This window comes from Emydura macquarii, unplaced genomic scaffold (assembly GCF_026122565.2).
Source record: "Emydura macquarii macquarii isolate MOO-44397 ecotype Brisbane River unplaced genomic scaffold, CSIRO-AGI_Emac_v2 contig_554, whole genome shotgun sequence".
NCBI lineage: Eukaryota > Metazoa > Chordata > Testudines > Chelidae > Emydura > Emydura macquarii.
The window spans coordinates 11,910,829-11,926,816 of NW_027130691.1; the positions used below are offsets into that span (position 1 = coordinate 11,910,829).

At 44.6% G+C, this 15,988-nt stretch overlaps 1 protein-coding gene across 7 annotated transcripts in view; it reads left to right on the top strand.

Annotated features, from left to right (window-relative positions):
- Positions 1-15,988, top strand: part of MMP17 (matrix metallopeptidase 17) — a 108,987-nt gene that overhangs the window by 62,099 nt on the left and 30,900 nt on the right. For 3 of the 7 annotated variants that reach the window (XM_067539767.1, XM_067539770.1, XM_067539773.1), the window contains 2 exons: positions 7,589-7,721; positions 11,190-11,316. In XM_067539767.1, coding sequence (XP_067395868.1) covers positions 7,589-7,721; positions 11,190-11,316 — 260 coding nt within the window. Of the gene's footprint in view, positions 1-6,269; positions 6,664-6,729; positions 6,798-6,947; positions 7,035-7,111; positions 7,185-7,588; positions 7,722-11,189; positions 11,317-15,988 lie in introns of those variants that run through there. The other 4 variants (XM_067539768.1, XM_067539771.1, XM_067539772.1 and 1 more) reach the window with 4 other exon arrangements.

The window sequence follows — 15,988 nt, forward strand, 5'->3', positions numbered from 1 at the left end:
AAGTTCCATTTGTTGCTGTGTACTATTTTTATTAATTGATTTATTCAACTGCCCCTGTGGATTTAAAATAATAGTGATGCTTCATTTCAGTCTGTTATGCCATATTTCCTTAATTGGTTAAGTAAAGGTGAGTTACCTCTAATTTTAGTATATTGGATGTTTAGTTTGCATGATTGCAATTGTTAAGCTAGACCTATGTCTCAGATTATTATTATTATTAAACTAGGTTTAGTCCTGGAAGCTCCCAAGGCCGCTATTGAGCACGTGCAGGGGCCAGCCAGGTGGAGGCACCGCCAATTTTAAATTCCTTTAGAAGTAAGGGACTGCAGCAGAGGGGTGGATAGAGGATTGCCACCTATCCTACATCATCACTGGGATATCAGGATCTCCTTTGTTGTTAACAACCTTCGGCGCCCTTGCACACAGGTGGGTGTTGCTGGCTCCCAAGTAACCCAGAAATAGAAGGGGGTTACACTTTTCAAGTAGCATATGTACAAGCATCGTTTAACGCACCTTCATCTTGAAAAGAAACCACTTCTGGGGTGAAAGCTGGCAACTGTTTAGTAACCACACTGTAGTCACATGTAAAAGTTTGGGACGGGAAGTGAAAAACAATCCTCTGTCCAACTCCAACTGCAGATAGTCTCTGCTGAGAATTTGTAAACAGAATGTGAAAAAGGGGCAGGAGCATTACTTGGTCCTTAATGTTCAAGGTCTTAAATTCAAGGGAGCTCCTCTTCTTCCTCTCCCCCCTGTAGCTATGCTCAGGGGAAGGTCTATACAAAGTTGATGGGAAGGGTCTTGTGGTTAAGGCACTGGAGTAGTGCAATCTGGTTCAGTCCTTGGATCTGTTGCAAATTTCCTGTCTGATGCTGACCAAGTCACTTCATTTCTCCCTGATTTAATTCCCTACTTAAACAATGAGGATAATAATACTTCTCATGTCAGTTTAGACTGACTGTGAGCTCTTCGGATCAGAGGTTGGCGTTTACTATGTGTTTATACAGCACCTAGCACAATGGGACCCTGACTTTGGTCAAGACCTCTTGCCATTATTGTAATAAAATAATAATACAAGAGACTGCTTAGGAGATTGACTGGAGGGAAGGTCAGATTCCTGATGCAAAGGTCAGGAACTAAGCTGAACCTTCGGGTGTGAGATTTTTCTATATACTTCTCTGGTTATGCTGAACTGGTTTATTTTCATGTAAATGCCACCCTCTGACCCCCAAGAATCAATCACAAGAAGAAAACTTTCTGGACAGACCTTTTTTGAATGATCCTTCCAGGAAAACCACAGTGTTGAAAAATCATCCACAGAACAATAAAAATCATTGAAGCATCTACTTGTACTGTAGAACACAAGAGCATAGGTAAAAATAAAGCTAAAGTATACAAGAAATGGAAGTGCAGTTCTAATCTGAAAATGGTCTCTACCAGTGGCCTCATGAACTGTCATCTTTATTGGGGTCATTTTTTTCTTTTGTTCTCTGGTTGTACAGCCCCTGGCACAATGGAGTCCTGCTCCAAGTCTGACGTTTCTATGCAGTAATATGCAAGTAATAATACTCTCTTTCCTTACTGTCCAGATCAAATCAGTTTCCAAGTAAAAGGATCTGAGAGTCAAGCAGGATCTTTTCCTGGGTTGCACATAAAAAATAAAGAAAGAAGGAAAGAAAGAAATCCTGCAGTCGGATCTTTGTTGATAAGGCATAAACTAGGCTGTGCTCCATCTCCCTCTTCCATGTCTGTGTTGACTCTGCAGAACCAACAGCAGTAAAAAGTAATGAAAGCTTGTTTTTAGTTGGTAAAACGAGTGGTTCAGACTCTGGGAGCACCCAGGGATCTGTGGAGTAACCGGAAGTCATAGTCACATCGTTAATATAGTCACCTCTCAAAAAGAAACTATTTGAAAGCAGTTGCTTTAAAACATCTTTCTGTAATGTAGTGGTCACCAACCACAGCAGGATATGTACAGGAAGAACACATTAAATCAAGCCACTTAAAAACTATAGCATTTTCCTCCGTTCTCCCACCCTCAAAAAACATACTGAACTCATTGCTGTAAAAGTGCTTTATTAAACTGCATCCCAGCAGGAAATGGTATAAAAGATGACACTTCTAATCCAAAAACTAAATCCTGATTCTAATGAAGTGCTGTGCTCAGTGGAGGATGGGAAAACATTCACCTATAAATAAACGGAGGCTGAAAACACAGAGGAGGAATTAAAATAAGGGTTCTGCCTTAATTCCACTTTAATTAAAGGTCTGCTGTCAAATATATTTGTAAATATAATGTAGCCTCTCTAAGCCCGGTTCCCCATTGTTTGTAATGTGCCCTTTTAGCTCTTTCCCAATTAATTCTGAATTTCCCAATTTGACATCAAGACATTTTGTCCTTACCCATTTGCTCCTGAAGAAATGAATAACTGAACAGGGGGAGGGTGATTGCCATTGTGGCAGTGACCGGTAGCTGGGATCAATCAGAAAACCGATTGGGAGTGTTCATATTGTAAAATCTTAAGAGCAGCAACTGTCTCTCTCTGTGTTTGTACAGCACCTAGCACACCGGGGCCGAGTCTCAGGGTATGTCTATGCTGCTGTCACGGGGAGGGGGGATGATTGTAGCTCATGGAGGCATACCTGTGCTAGCTTTAATCTAGCTAGCTCAGGTACTAGCAGCAGGGAAGCCAGGGTAGCACAAGCTGCAAAATGCCTGCCTAGAACACTGCGTAATCGCTCAGGCGGCTAGCTGGGGCTGCAAGTCATGCTCCTGCAACCTCACTGCTACCAGCACCTGAGCAAAAGCGAGCGTGACGATGTCTGCACCAGCTGCAATCACTCAAACCCTCCCTTAGGGTGACCAGATAGCAAGTGTGAAGAATCGGGATGGGTGGGGGGGTAATAGGTGCCCGTATAAGACAAAGCCCCAAATATCGAAACTGTCCCTATAAAATCAGAACATCTGGTTCTCCTCCCTCCCTCCAACACACACACAATGCAGTACAGACATACCCTCAGTTGGGGGCCATGGGCTCTAGCCTAAAACAAATAATTCCCCTTGATCGCCACCATTTCTTTGCTACTGGTTAATATACGACCCTTCCTCTCTCCTGCCAGAAATCCTAAATCTCCTGTCTCAAGGATTTCAAATGTTTTGATATCCTGCCTCCCCGCCTTAGGCCCAGCTTTGCTCTGGCAGGCCCCTGGCTGGTGGGAATGTAATTCACACCTCCATCTTGGGGATGAGTAGGTAGCTGATATAATGTTCCATCAATAAACATAATGCCTCCGTTTTGCAGGGAAGTCTGCATGCCAATTGTCTGTTCAGTGCTGAAACAGCCAGGAGGAGCTTGCCCACAGCTGTGTTTATCAACCACTAGAGAAGGGAGGGTTCGGCTGAACACAAATGTCTTTGGACGTTATGCCATACAGGCACTTTTTCTTTTCTTTTCCAAGCATGAAAACAATGGCTGAGTCTTTAAATCTTTTATCAGCAATGAAACTGGATCATCTGGATTCTTTTCCAGTCATTCCCCCACACATCTTTTTGTCTGTCTTTGTAAACTCCTGGAACCGGGGGGAAAGATTCTCCCCTGGATAGTGACAGATTTGAAAATAAATGGTGTGCTCTATTATTATTTGCATTATAGTGCCTGGAGCTGCTGTGCTAGGTGCTATACTTACACACGGTAAGAGACAGTCTCTGCTCAGAAGAGTTTAAAGTCTAACTAGACAAGACAGACAAAAGGTGGCAGAAAAGGAAGTGTTGTTATGCCCCTGTTGCAGATCGGGAAATGAGATAGCGAGAGAGAGTAAATGATTTGCTCACACTCACACAGGAAATTTTTGCTTGAGCCTGGAACTAGAGTCAAGACTCCTGAGTCCTACTTCAAGATCTTTATAACAAAGCCACCCTCCTCTCTTAGCAGATGAAGTGTCAGCCATGCTCTTCTCATGTCATCTTGGAGCAGATGGTGGGGTCCGTTGCAGAGCTGGTTGGGAATTTTTCAAGAAAACATTTTTTCATCAGAAAATGTCAGCTAGTTGAAACGGAAACTTTTCGTGGGAAAGAGTTGGTTTGAATGAAGTTCTCAACTTGAAAAATGTTTTTGAATAAAAACTTCAGCTTTTCAAAACATGCTGGTTTGACATTTTCTACATGAAAAATTCCAATTTTCCGCCTTGAAACAAACAACTTTTTGTTTTGAAATTAAAGCTAACGAAATTAAAATGAAATATTTCAAAATTATTGAAACGAAATGTTTTGACCCGAATTTACTCTCTTTTTGGTTAGCAAACATTTTTGAACTTTTGAATTTTTGTCCTGATTGAGGATGGGAAGCTTTTTAAAAATCTCAATAATTTTCTCCTGTTGTTTCTCCCAAATCCAGTTGCCCTTAGACAAAGTAAGAATGCTAAAGGAAGAAATTACAGCTTCTGTTTGACGCTGAAGACCTGGTGGCATCTAATGCCCCAGCAAGGGCATCTCAAGCACAAATCACTGTAGGATGCTGCACAGTGTAGAGCAGCTGGGGCCAGGAAAGGTGGTAGAATGGCTTTTCCTGAGGTCTGAAATGAAATAATCCAGATTGAGCATTTTGAATAAACCCTGAGATAGTCCTTGGTGGGTCTGTCACTCTTCAGGGAAAATATCAGTATCAATAAAGTGTTTTTAGCTGTCAGGAGCTCCCATTATTGTCCTAAAAGTTTTGAAGGGCAAGATGATTATTAACTCTTTCTTTTTTTAGAGATGAATAAAGTACAGTTATTGCTATAGCTAAATCACTATTGGCTTCTGCTGGACTGAATTCCCTTCTCCAGCTCTTTCACACACAACCTACAAAGTTTTGTTCCCTTTCCTTAGCCTTTTGTCTTCCAGTGCATTCTCCAGGAGGCGTATAGTACAACTGAATTAATTAGGTCTGCAGTGTACAAAAGGTTCTGCTCCAATTAGAGGATAAATGACACTGTCTCCATGGCTGTGAAAGAAACCAAATCAAACCCCACGGTCCCTGGCAGTTGATGGGCTGACGTAGGGCTCCATGTCGCAGGCAATTTCTCAGGATTCTCATCTCAGGATGGCAGCATTCAGCCTGGCTTTCAGACCACATTCACCAGCAGATGGGATAAGAGTTATGGCCCTCTAACTCAGGGATTTGGTAGCTCCTGTGTTCCTAGCCATTTGGCTAGTGATGGAATCGCGGAGCTACGTTGAAACCATGTGAAAAAGCAGCATATGCAATTTTCCCTATTGTAATAATTTGCAATCGTGCTAAAAGTAGCCAACCATGTAAGGGGATGAGGAGATAACTGAATAGCCAGAGAGAGATGTGGAACCAGAGGCCTTGCTGTTTGAAAGAAATGCTGGATGTTGCTCTCATAACAAGCTTAAGAAAATCTGCAGAGGAGTGCTGTAAATGTGAACCCACTTAATCCAGTGCATCAATAGGGGCTTGAGAAAGCTCTGTCCTTGAAGGGTGTTGGGAAACAGGGCAGTCAGGCATAAGTGGTAAGCAGATATTGACTCAGCATTAATCTTACCAAAATAAGCTAATGGTGTATTGACCAAGATAAAAGCCTGGATCAATATCAGTCCTTAGTGGCTCAGTAGATCAGTATATCTTTTGATACTGCTAAAGAACACAGGAGTCGTATTCACAGTAATACAAAGTGAAGTTCTTCTCTGCTCCTCTTTCTGCATAGATCGGGGGCAAGAATGGGAGTAAATGGAAGGCCTCCTTGGCAATGACCAGGCATTTGGCAGAGAGGAGGTGGTTAGATTTCTTATGGGCAATACTGCTCTGCATTATAAAAAACGTGTGTTTGACTCCAAATACACACACTGAGGTCACTGGCAGAGAGGTGGCTAAGCATGTGGCTCTTGATACCTCATAAGAAACTTAAAAAGCACTTTCTGATTATAAACAATCCCTGCTCATATCTCACTTTGGGGGCATTCTTGTTTCTTGAGCGTTCAGACATTCGTGTTGTCTGTCAGCTGATTAGGACAGTTGAAGAGAAGCTCTTGTAGTGTGTGATGGGTTGATTTCCCTGGAAGCCCATTGTAATTTCATGTCTCCCTGAGTTTCCTTTGTGGGGTCAGGTGCTGTTTAAGCTTTGGGCTCATCTGTTTTGGGTCTTGAGTGATTGCAGCTACTCTGAGAGCTGCCTGGAAATTAGCTAATGGGTAATCAATTCGTAAATTGTCACCTGGCTCCTATTAAGGGCCTGATCCAACTCCTACTCATGCCACTGGGAAAACTCTCCTTGACTTTAATAGGAGTTGGGTTGTGCCCTAACTCAGAGTAAGGTGAAGGTGGGGTATAAAACCATGCGAGCTGTTAGTCTCCTCTCTTCAGTGGAACCCACCAGCTTTGGTTTGCTTGAGTCTCCGTGTACCTCAGTGGCTCGTTTCTTCTCATGGTTTTAGTGATTTGAGGTCCATTTGAAGCCCAAAACCCATCACGAAACTTGGAACAAAACAGTGCAAACCCAAGTGAATTGCATCTAAACCAAAAACACTGGGCTGTCTCCACCTCCCCCCACACCATGACCTCCTAGCAACTCCCCACCTCCAGACATCTTCAGGGAGCAGGTGAAAGATCCATGTCCATCTTCAATCAGTGGAGCCAGGCCTTTTCCCCACCTGCACAGTTTGAGGTACTAACCTGCCACTCCCCAAATCCCCGAGATATCTTCTTTGGATGATCTGTCCATTCCAGGTCCCACTGCTGCCTCTCCACTTTCAATCTACCGCTGTCCTAGGCTTAAGACATTCCCAGAGTGCCCTCCTGGTAAGGGTGCCCTGCTTTCCCTGGCTCTCTTGCAGTGGGCCTGAGACAGCCCAGAATAAGTCAGTAACGGGAGGGCAGCAGCAAGTCTCAGAGGAGTGACTGAGGGTACCCTGCTGCTAAAGGAAGAGTGGCTAGGCAGGCAGAGGTTGCCCTGCGGATGTGGAGAGGAATGGGTCTACCTTGCCAATTCCAGCACCAGAGGAGGGGGTGGCACTCCAGGGTCAGCTCTGCATAAAGGTTTGTTGGTGGGGGTAGAGTATATGCGAGAGGGGTTTCTTGGCCATATTGAGCCAAATGAAACCTGAAGCCAGGCAACATTAACCTGGTGTCTGATGTAACCTGGAAGTCCCAGAGCGTCATCAAAAGCTTTTCATAATGAGAAACGGGGTGAGTTCAATTCAGCTCTTTGTTATCCAACTCCCTTTATCCTCAGCAAGTCTCCCCACAAACAGGCCTCTGCTCACAACCAACAGTCCAAAGGGAGACTAAAAGATAACCGGATAGTCCCATGTTTTATAATTCTGCTGTTGCCATGATCAAAAATAGTTTGCAGCCGGATGGGAAAATTGAATGCCAGCATTGGAATGCACGAAGGTCACTGGCTTCCATTACTTAAGTAATACATACAGCTCCATTCTGACACATTCATTCATTAACACGGACCACAAAGTTCAATGAGGAACTCAGGTGTAAACATGTAAATGGGAAAGGCATCTCCATGCGGAACCAACGGGACCTTCAGATCCTGTCATTCTGTCTTCTTTTATTTCCCCCTTCTCCTTGCTTTACAGGACTGGCTGACGAAATTTGGCTACCTGCCTCCTCCAGACCCTGTCACAGGACAACTGCAGACCCAGGAAGAGCTTGCAAAAGCCATCACAGCCATGCAACAGTTTGGAGGCCTCGAAGCAACAGGAGTACTAGGTCAGTCTGAAACAAGCACTTTCTTCTTCTGTTTCATTGTGATGATTCACTGCAGAGATGTCTTGTAATAGGATTGGTGAGAGGGGTGGGGCTGTGTTCTCCCGTATCACTGAATTGCAGAAGGTTGGCTGTGCCGGTCACAGGAAGATCTAATGTGTGTGCAACAATATAAGGCCCAGTTTGCAGTTATAAGGCTCAGGTGCTTTGTTGCCTTGTGTTTTCAACAACCTGAGGTGGACAATTATTTCACTAGACCCACACGCCCCTGGGGTTCTTCTTGTGCTTAGAATAGCTCTTTGGTATGTTTAAAAAAAGGGAGACACCATCAGAACTGCTGGGTTGTTTGGGGTTTTTATCACTGATGGATTCATCCAATTGAGGGAAAAAATAGCTAATTAATTGCCCAGATCTGTATGTTGAAATATTCCATTGTTATCCTTGACAAAGAGAAGGGTGGAAAGATTGTTTCTAAAATACTGACTCACTGCTGTTCTTTTTGTCTTTCTCTCCCACTCATTATACTTGTTTGCAGAGAATTATTTTTGAAGACAGCTAGGTTTTTTTGGCTTTTCTCTGTGCTAAGAAAGCCAGAGCTGTTGTCAATCTCTCAGCCACAGCAATTTGCAGCTGCAGAAAGATGGGCTTCTGGTTAAAAACGACAGGGTTTAGGGGTTTGAAATTCTATTCCTGGTGACTCCCTGCGTGACTGGAGGCAAGTCCTTAACTACTTTGTGCCTCGGTTTCCCTAATGCCACAACAATACTTGGTGAGGTTAAATTCGTTAATGTTTATGAAGTGAGAGCCTCAGATGGAAGGAGTTGTGCAAGATTATGGTGGTGGTTGTTTCGATACTGTGACACGGAGCACTCTGATCTGTCCTAGTGTTCTTCTCCCTCTTCAAGAAAAGTAGTTGCTCTACTTAAAAACATAACAAACCAATTATTTTCTTACCTTATTTATTCCCACCCCAAGCAGTCTTATCATAAGGTTCACTAAACCGAGCCCTCATGTGGATTTCTCTCGGAGCTCCAGGGATGGGATCCCGGCAGCTAAACCAGCCCCTGTTCAAGTCAATTAAACAACAGCCTTTGAGTTCAGTGGGAGTTGGATCAGACCGCAGAAGTGCAAGTCTCTTCCTGGCCTGTTTGTCTCATGCACTGCTGTGGAGCCGGCCAACCCTTTGCAAGTCCAGGTTGCCCAAACCCCCCCTCTTGTAATGTGGGGGGCTGTCACATGCATTCCTGTCCAGACTGTTCAACCAGCCCTAGGAGGAATTAGGAGTGGGTGAGCATCAAATGATTCCACGATGAAGTTTGGTTGGCATAAACACGCAAAAGACTGGGCCTGGGATTTTCAAAGTCAGTTCTGATTTTCTCTGAATCCATTTGCTTGGCCCTGACAAATCTTCTCAGTTATTTTCATTTTAAAAAGGAGGGGGGAAGCATCATCATTACCCTTCTAAAGTCTCTTTGTCTCTCTGCGGTAGTAGTTATTCCACCTGCCCACAATTCTCTGTTCCTTGAAAACTGCATAATCTTATGTATAGAAGCGACTTACTGTGGTGCGGTCAGTTTGCTTTCACTGCCATTTTTTAAGAGAGTGTTAGGAGAACCTGTTAATTAGCAGGCTTTCCTCCTTTGCCATGTCCAGGCTGTGCCTTCGTAGCTCTTGGCAAGTCCTTCTCTGAGCAGCTGCTACCTGTGTCATTTAAACAGCTCTCTGTCCACGTTTCTGATCAGCTCATCACTGAGACGCTTGCTTTCAGTTTTTAATTAAATACATGTAATTATCTTTCTTTCACATCTTATCAGAAACACCAAGAGGCCCAGGAGCAAGGTGGGTTTTTGGTCTGGAGGGGTTTTTTTATGTATGAAATTATGAGCCTATTTTAAAATTCTCCTTGTCGGTTGGGGGTTTGTGTTTTGGGATTTTGGTTTTAAATAAAAATATTTAAATTCTTTTTTTTTGGAATGAAGGTTTAAGGCCAGATCTGTAAATTGGTGCATCAGCAGAGTTCGGCTGGTTGTGGAGCCAGCCCTTTAAAATTTTATTCAACCCCTAATAAAGAAATTTACCAAAAAGAATATTTGCGTCTTGCAAATGAATTTCCAGCATAATAAGATTATGGTGTATTTGTATGCAAATGCTGTCCTCTTTGTCAGGGGAAGGAAATCCAGATTAAGGAAGAGATTAAGGGCATGTCTACACAGAGCAGCAATGTGTTCTACAACGGTGTGATTTCTCAAGTGCACTAATGTTGTGCACTAATTGGTCTGTGTAAACCTGCAGGTGAGAACTAAAAGTTCCCTAGTGTAGCATACTGGGAAGAAACGTGCTGTCATCAGCTCCCCTGGTGCCATGTGCCAAAGGGTGTGCATCATGAACAGGGTATTGGGGCGACAAGGCAGGTGTCAATTTCCTATTTCCTTTCTTTTGAAATAGTACATAGCCAGTGTTAGGGCCATGCCTAGCCCAGGCATTCAGACAGGCCTCCCATACTTGTTATTCTACCTGGCTTGCTAACCGCCTTGCTAACAAATTGGCTCCTCTAGGTGATTCTTGGGAATGGTAGGAGACCAACCCTGCAACAGCATTTTTGCTCCAAGTGTTGTAATTTTGGAAAACGTGACTTTGTCTTTATTTCAGGACTTCTTAACGATTACTGTTATCCTGCTTCAGGTGGTTTTTTATTTGGTAACATCCAGTAACACTAGAGCACATGCTGTGTGCTGCATTGCCGGGAGCGTTCAGTGTCGGCAAACAGAATGATTCTAGCGTGTGCTTGTTTGTGTATGGGGAGGTGGGACCTGAGCCTCAGCTGCATAGCTTTTCCTAATCCACTACGAAAACCTGATTAATAGCAGCAATGCTCCTGGGAGACACATCCCCTCATTACAGACTCATCTCCGCTGGCAGGCTGCACACAGCACTGGATGGATTGGTTGTGGGTTAGAAAACGACACTTGGAGAAGATCTAGACGAAGAGTCCTTAGTGCTGTTTTTCATTTCTTTAGGCAAGGAAGGTATTTCCCATTCCCTAACCCATCCGTGGATGTTGGGCATTCCCAATAGTGTTATAAAAGTTACAGACTGCTCTTGGTGGCTCGATACAATTTTAAAAACCGACAGCTCTATTGACAGCCCTGTGGTGAGCAAAGAGTGAATGCCAGTAACCCTGAGAAGAAAAGACATTCCCTTCTGAGTCAGGGAGAGATTGAAATGGCTGCAGGCGTGTTTTAAGGGGAACGTTATCACTGCAGCATTGCCACCATTTGCCTGATAAGCATTGCATGAAGCCGCTGCTGCGTCTGTAATGCTCATGCTCTCCCTCCCCTGTCCTCCCTCAGCATCCTAAGGAAAGGAAATTAATATTTTTAACACCCAGTTTCACCCTCTGAAAGCAGAGATGTTAGACCAATTTCCATCACAGTATTTCAAGGCTCTTTTTTGTTCTTCTTTGAAATCTAGATGAAGCCACGCTGAAATTAATGAAGACACCTCGTTGCTCTCTACCTGATCTGGCTGACTCAGAGACTAGGAGGAAGCGGTATGCTCAGGCTGTGACAAAGTGGAATAAAAGGAACTTATCTTGGAGGTAGGCGTTCATCTTTTGCTATTTCAGTGTCACTATGAGGAATCGATCATAGACCGAGCTGGGTTAAATAAGGCTTGCAATGAGGTTGAACGGGGGTGTATTAAAATGTGTTCTTTCATGCTCTCAAATCCCATCAGGCCAGGCTTTTAAACTATTCTTCACACCTGCCCCGGTTGCAGTCTCCATTCCTAGCCCTACAGTAAAGTGGAATCAAAGCCATATCTGATAGCTCTCATCCAGCGAAGTAGCTGGGTTTCTTTAGCCAAGTTGAAGCTGTTAGAGCTTATTTGTCTTGAATGCTTTGAGTTCCCGGCTTCCCTTTGTCACACTCCAGCAGGTTCTGACCAGCATGGATTTCTCCCCCTGGTTCATAGAATCATAGAAGATTAGGGTTGGAAGAGACCTCAGGAGGTCATCTAGTCCAACCTCCTGCTCAAAGCAGGACCAACCCTGACTAAATCATCCCACCCAGGGCTTTGTCAAGTCGGGCCTTAAAAACCTCTAAAGATGGAGATTCCACCACCTCCCTGGGTAACCCATTCCAGTGTTTCACCACCCTCCTAGTGAAAAGGTTTTTTCCTAATATCCAACCTAGACCTCCCCACTGCAACTTGAGACCGTTGCTCCTAGTTCTGTCATCTGCCACCACTGAGAACAGCCTCGCTCCATCCTCCCTGGAACTCCTTGTCTCTTAATGACCCTCTGTCAAATGTGTGCGCTGTTAACCAATCAAAAGATGTGGTTTTTCTTAACTGCCAAGCCTTGCAAACTCAACCTGAGAGCCTACCTGTTCTAATGTGTCATCAGCAATAATAAATATTCCATAGGCCATTGTTGTGCCCTCACTGATCCAAACCCATTGCCCTCATTGGGGTTGAAAGTGCCATTTTTACATAGTCTCTGTGGTCGAGAGAGAAGGACTTGTGAGCCTTCTATGGACCCATGGATGATCTTTTCCCCCATCTCTTTCCCTCCCTTCCTCAAAGATGGTGTGTAACCTATACCCACTCAACGTGGCATCAAGAGGTTGATGAGCCTGCTGCAGCCTTTGTTAATGGCATTATTTTAGCTCAGGCAGTGTTTAGACCCAGAGGTCCAGGTTCAAGCTCTGCTGTTGATGACAGCATGTTACAACATGATGTTACGAGTATGGGATGCTCTTTATCTGTCTCCCCCTGGTTGAGATTGGAAGCCTTCTGAGCCGTTTTTGGACCCATGAATTATTTCTCTCTCTTTCCTCCCCCCTCCTCTTCTCCCCCTTCCTCAAAGACTATGAATCATGCTGACTGCTCTTCAAACCATGGCCAAGGAAAGCAGAATGCCGCTTTCCCTGCTCATTGACTTGCCAGTAATGGGTTGCTGCAGAGTGAAACCAGCTGATCCAGCTGTCCCAGAAACTTGAGCTCACTGCTTGTAGAGATCTCCCTGTTAATGAGGTCCAAGAGGAGAGGCACCAAGCCAGACTTACACCAGTACACGTGGGCTCAAAGTTTAACACTACATCTCTGCAGCAAGCCCATTCAGTAATAATGCATCTTGATACAGCTACTGCTGTTGACAGGCGTTGAAACGGTGACAATAGGTGGAAAATTGCTTTGTTTTTCAGCATTATTGAATGGGGATTTTATTTTGAGGGATGATCTAAATAAATAGCATTCAGCAGTTAATTTCAGGGAAAAATCCTGGCTTCTGGAGAGATTCTAAGAATGAGACTCCAAGGTGTTGCTGTTAATGAGTTCTTAGTGATCAAATGAAGCACAGCAGGGAGAAGAATGACCTCTTTTGATTACCCTATCATTTGAGACCTGTCTACCTTACCCCTTCATGGCCCATGACATTCTGCCAGACCCTCAGGGCCAGACCCTCAGCTGTGTAAATTACAGAGCTACTTCAGAAGCTCTGACTTTTTGGCTTCCTTCGTGGCATGTCCCAAGGCATCGTGGTACTGTGAGTCACTAGCACTACGTTCGAGTGCGGAAGGTAAAGAGACAGTGGGCCTAAGTCAACCATTCCGTTTACTTGGCCTGTCTGACACGTGTCTATTTCGAATTCATTATGAGGTTTTGTGATGCGTCTGCAAAGGCATCCTTAGGTTTCTGTCTTGAAACAACCTAGCACTTGTGGTATAAAACTCTCATCTCCTGGCAAACTCGGTTAGACTTTATTTTCTCCTTTTTCCGCTCCATTCCCGTGCTCTGGCTTATGTTCAGTGGGGTGGTGTTTTATATTTGGAGATTACTTAAGCGCGTGAGAGGCTATGGCCGTACAGAAATGATCATATGGTATTTATGCCCAGCATGCAAGATTAAAGAACCCTTTCAAAACTGGCATTAAAATTTATTTACCAGCCCGGCACAAAATTTACTGGCTCTCCTTTTCCATGATGATTGAGGAAAATGAAAAAATGCTCACGCATCAAAAGAAAGGGTGAGGCAGGATAAATAGGCCAGTAGAACTATGGGCATCTGGAGGCCCCAGAGAGAGGCATCTGATATATTTTGTGACGATGGAAAAGCAAAGACATCAAGTTTAAAATGTGGAAACAAGATCTGAAGGTGATCTCAGTAAATCTCTGTGATTTATTCTCTGTTCCCTCCCAAGGAGTCTGTGCAGCAAACCCAAGCAGTTAGAGGTCTCAGAATGATGGGATACATGCTGCATACAATTATAGGTCCACACATATGCGTCCTTCCAAGATATACCCCAGGTGGTAAATTTCCAGCAGAATAAGACACGTAACTCACATTATTTTCAACAAGCTTTCGGCTGAAAATGTAGCCTCGCATAGTTACCGGATCAGGTGGTGGATGCTGCAATGCACAATCTCGTTTACGAGACTCCTGGGGGTTGGTCTTTGGGGTAACAGTGCCCTCTGCTGGTGCTAGCAAAAGTTAATTCAAATGTCAGTATGGCACTAGAGAGGATAATAATGGTTCATAACTGATAGACATTAGAGAAAAGAACAGCCTGTGATATCAACTGCTGCCAGTTTCCTGAAGGATATTCCCTCCTGATTTTCAGCCTAAACGTTCCTTTGCTTAGTATCATTTTACTGCTTGGTTATACCTTACTGAAGGACACCTTGTATGGGGAGTTTCCATAAGCAATTGCTATTGCTGCACCCTTCCACTAATGTGTTACATTTCTATTGCACTTTGCACCAACACTGCACGGTGAGTTAATGATCTGTGCTGGAAGGACTTGTGCTAACTTAGAGGACACATTACGAAATTTATGCTAAATTGTGGGGATTTATTGGTTAGGCTACACGAAAGAAAAGGAGCTAAAGCAAAGTACAAAGCCCTTTAAAACTGAAATGGAATGATTATATAAAACAAACGTAACCAAAACCGATCAAAGTTCTTTTTAAAAAAGAGGATATCAATTAGTCCTTTATTTCCTTGGGTAGGAGGGGTTATTTTGTTGCTTAGCTCTGAGATGTGAAGGATGGTGTCATGACCCCTGGGTCTCAAACCCAGGCCTGCAAGGCTGATGGGAGCAGCCATGCTCCAACCGTCTACCTAGCAGCCTGCTGAGACTAGCTTACCTCAGACACACGAAGCCCAGCCCCAGTGTGAGGTTACGTCCCGCGGTCTGATTGGCAGAGTCCCAGAGCAACTGATTGGCCCACTGGCCCTACTTAAGCCAGCAGCAAGCACAGGAAACTGTCTAAAGAACCGGGTCCACCCTGCTGTGAACCGTGTGTGTCCTTGGCTTGATTTCCTGGCATCTGACCTGTGGTTCCCAACCTCCAATTTGTCACCTGCCTCTGACCCTGCCTGCCTCTGGTTCCCGCCTTGTGGTTCTGCTCTCCAGTTTATCTGCTGCTTCTCACCTCCTGGTATCCTGGCACCAGGTGACTCTTGACTCCTGTCTTGCAGCCTCTGGTTCCGACTACTAGGTCTAGCTCCCACCATCCAGCCGTGACAGATGGTCACTTTTTCTGCTTTTGACCAACAGAAAAATGTGAGGGGAAGAAGAGACAGGAGAGTTGTTGATGATCTTGAGTTGGGTGGCAGGTTAGCCACCCAGATGAATGCTCTAGGTTAACAAGTCAACCATGACAGCAGTTGCTCTGGGCTCCAGCTCATCTTCCGGTCTGGAACATCTTGTGGCTGGGCTGGTCCCTCTCAGGCTGAGCAGAGCTGCATGGACCATCTTGCCTCACTGTGCTGGTGCTGTGTGGTAAGCCGAAACACCAGAGACAGATAGAGAGACACAGGACAGGAGGAAAAATAGTGGGGCTGAAAGGAGCATGCAAGGGAAGGGGAGACAGAGCAGGATCTTGCCTGTCTCCGGCTGGAGTCTTTGCTGATGCGGTGGTGATGGCTCAGTGTCCCTGTAGAGGTCAGGGCTTCATGATGATGCAATGACTTCTGGGTCCCAGGGCAAAGTTCCTGATGTGGTGTGGAGGTCTGATAGCCTTCCTCCTCCTCCTCCAGTCAGTCTGTGTGCCTCCACCGAAAGAGAAGTGATGGGCAGAATAGTCCGTCCTCTCATTATTTAGTCTACCTATCAGGTCTAATTTTCGACACACCAGTTTTGCTTTATTGATTTCCAGGCCCACGCTTCTCTTCATAGATTCCAAGGCCAGAAGAGACCATTGTGATCATCTGCTCCGAGCAGAATGTTTTTTCAGTGGAGAATGTTCTTTCGTTTACCAGGCATGATT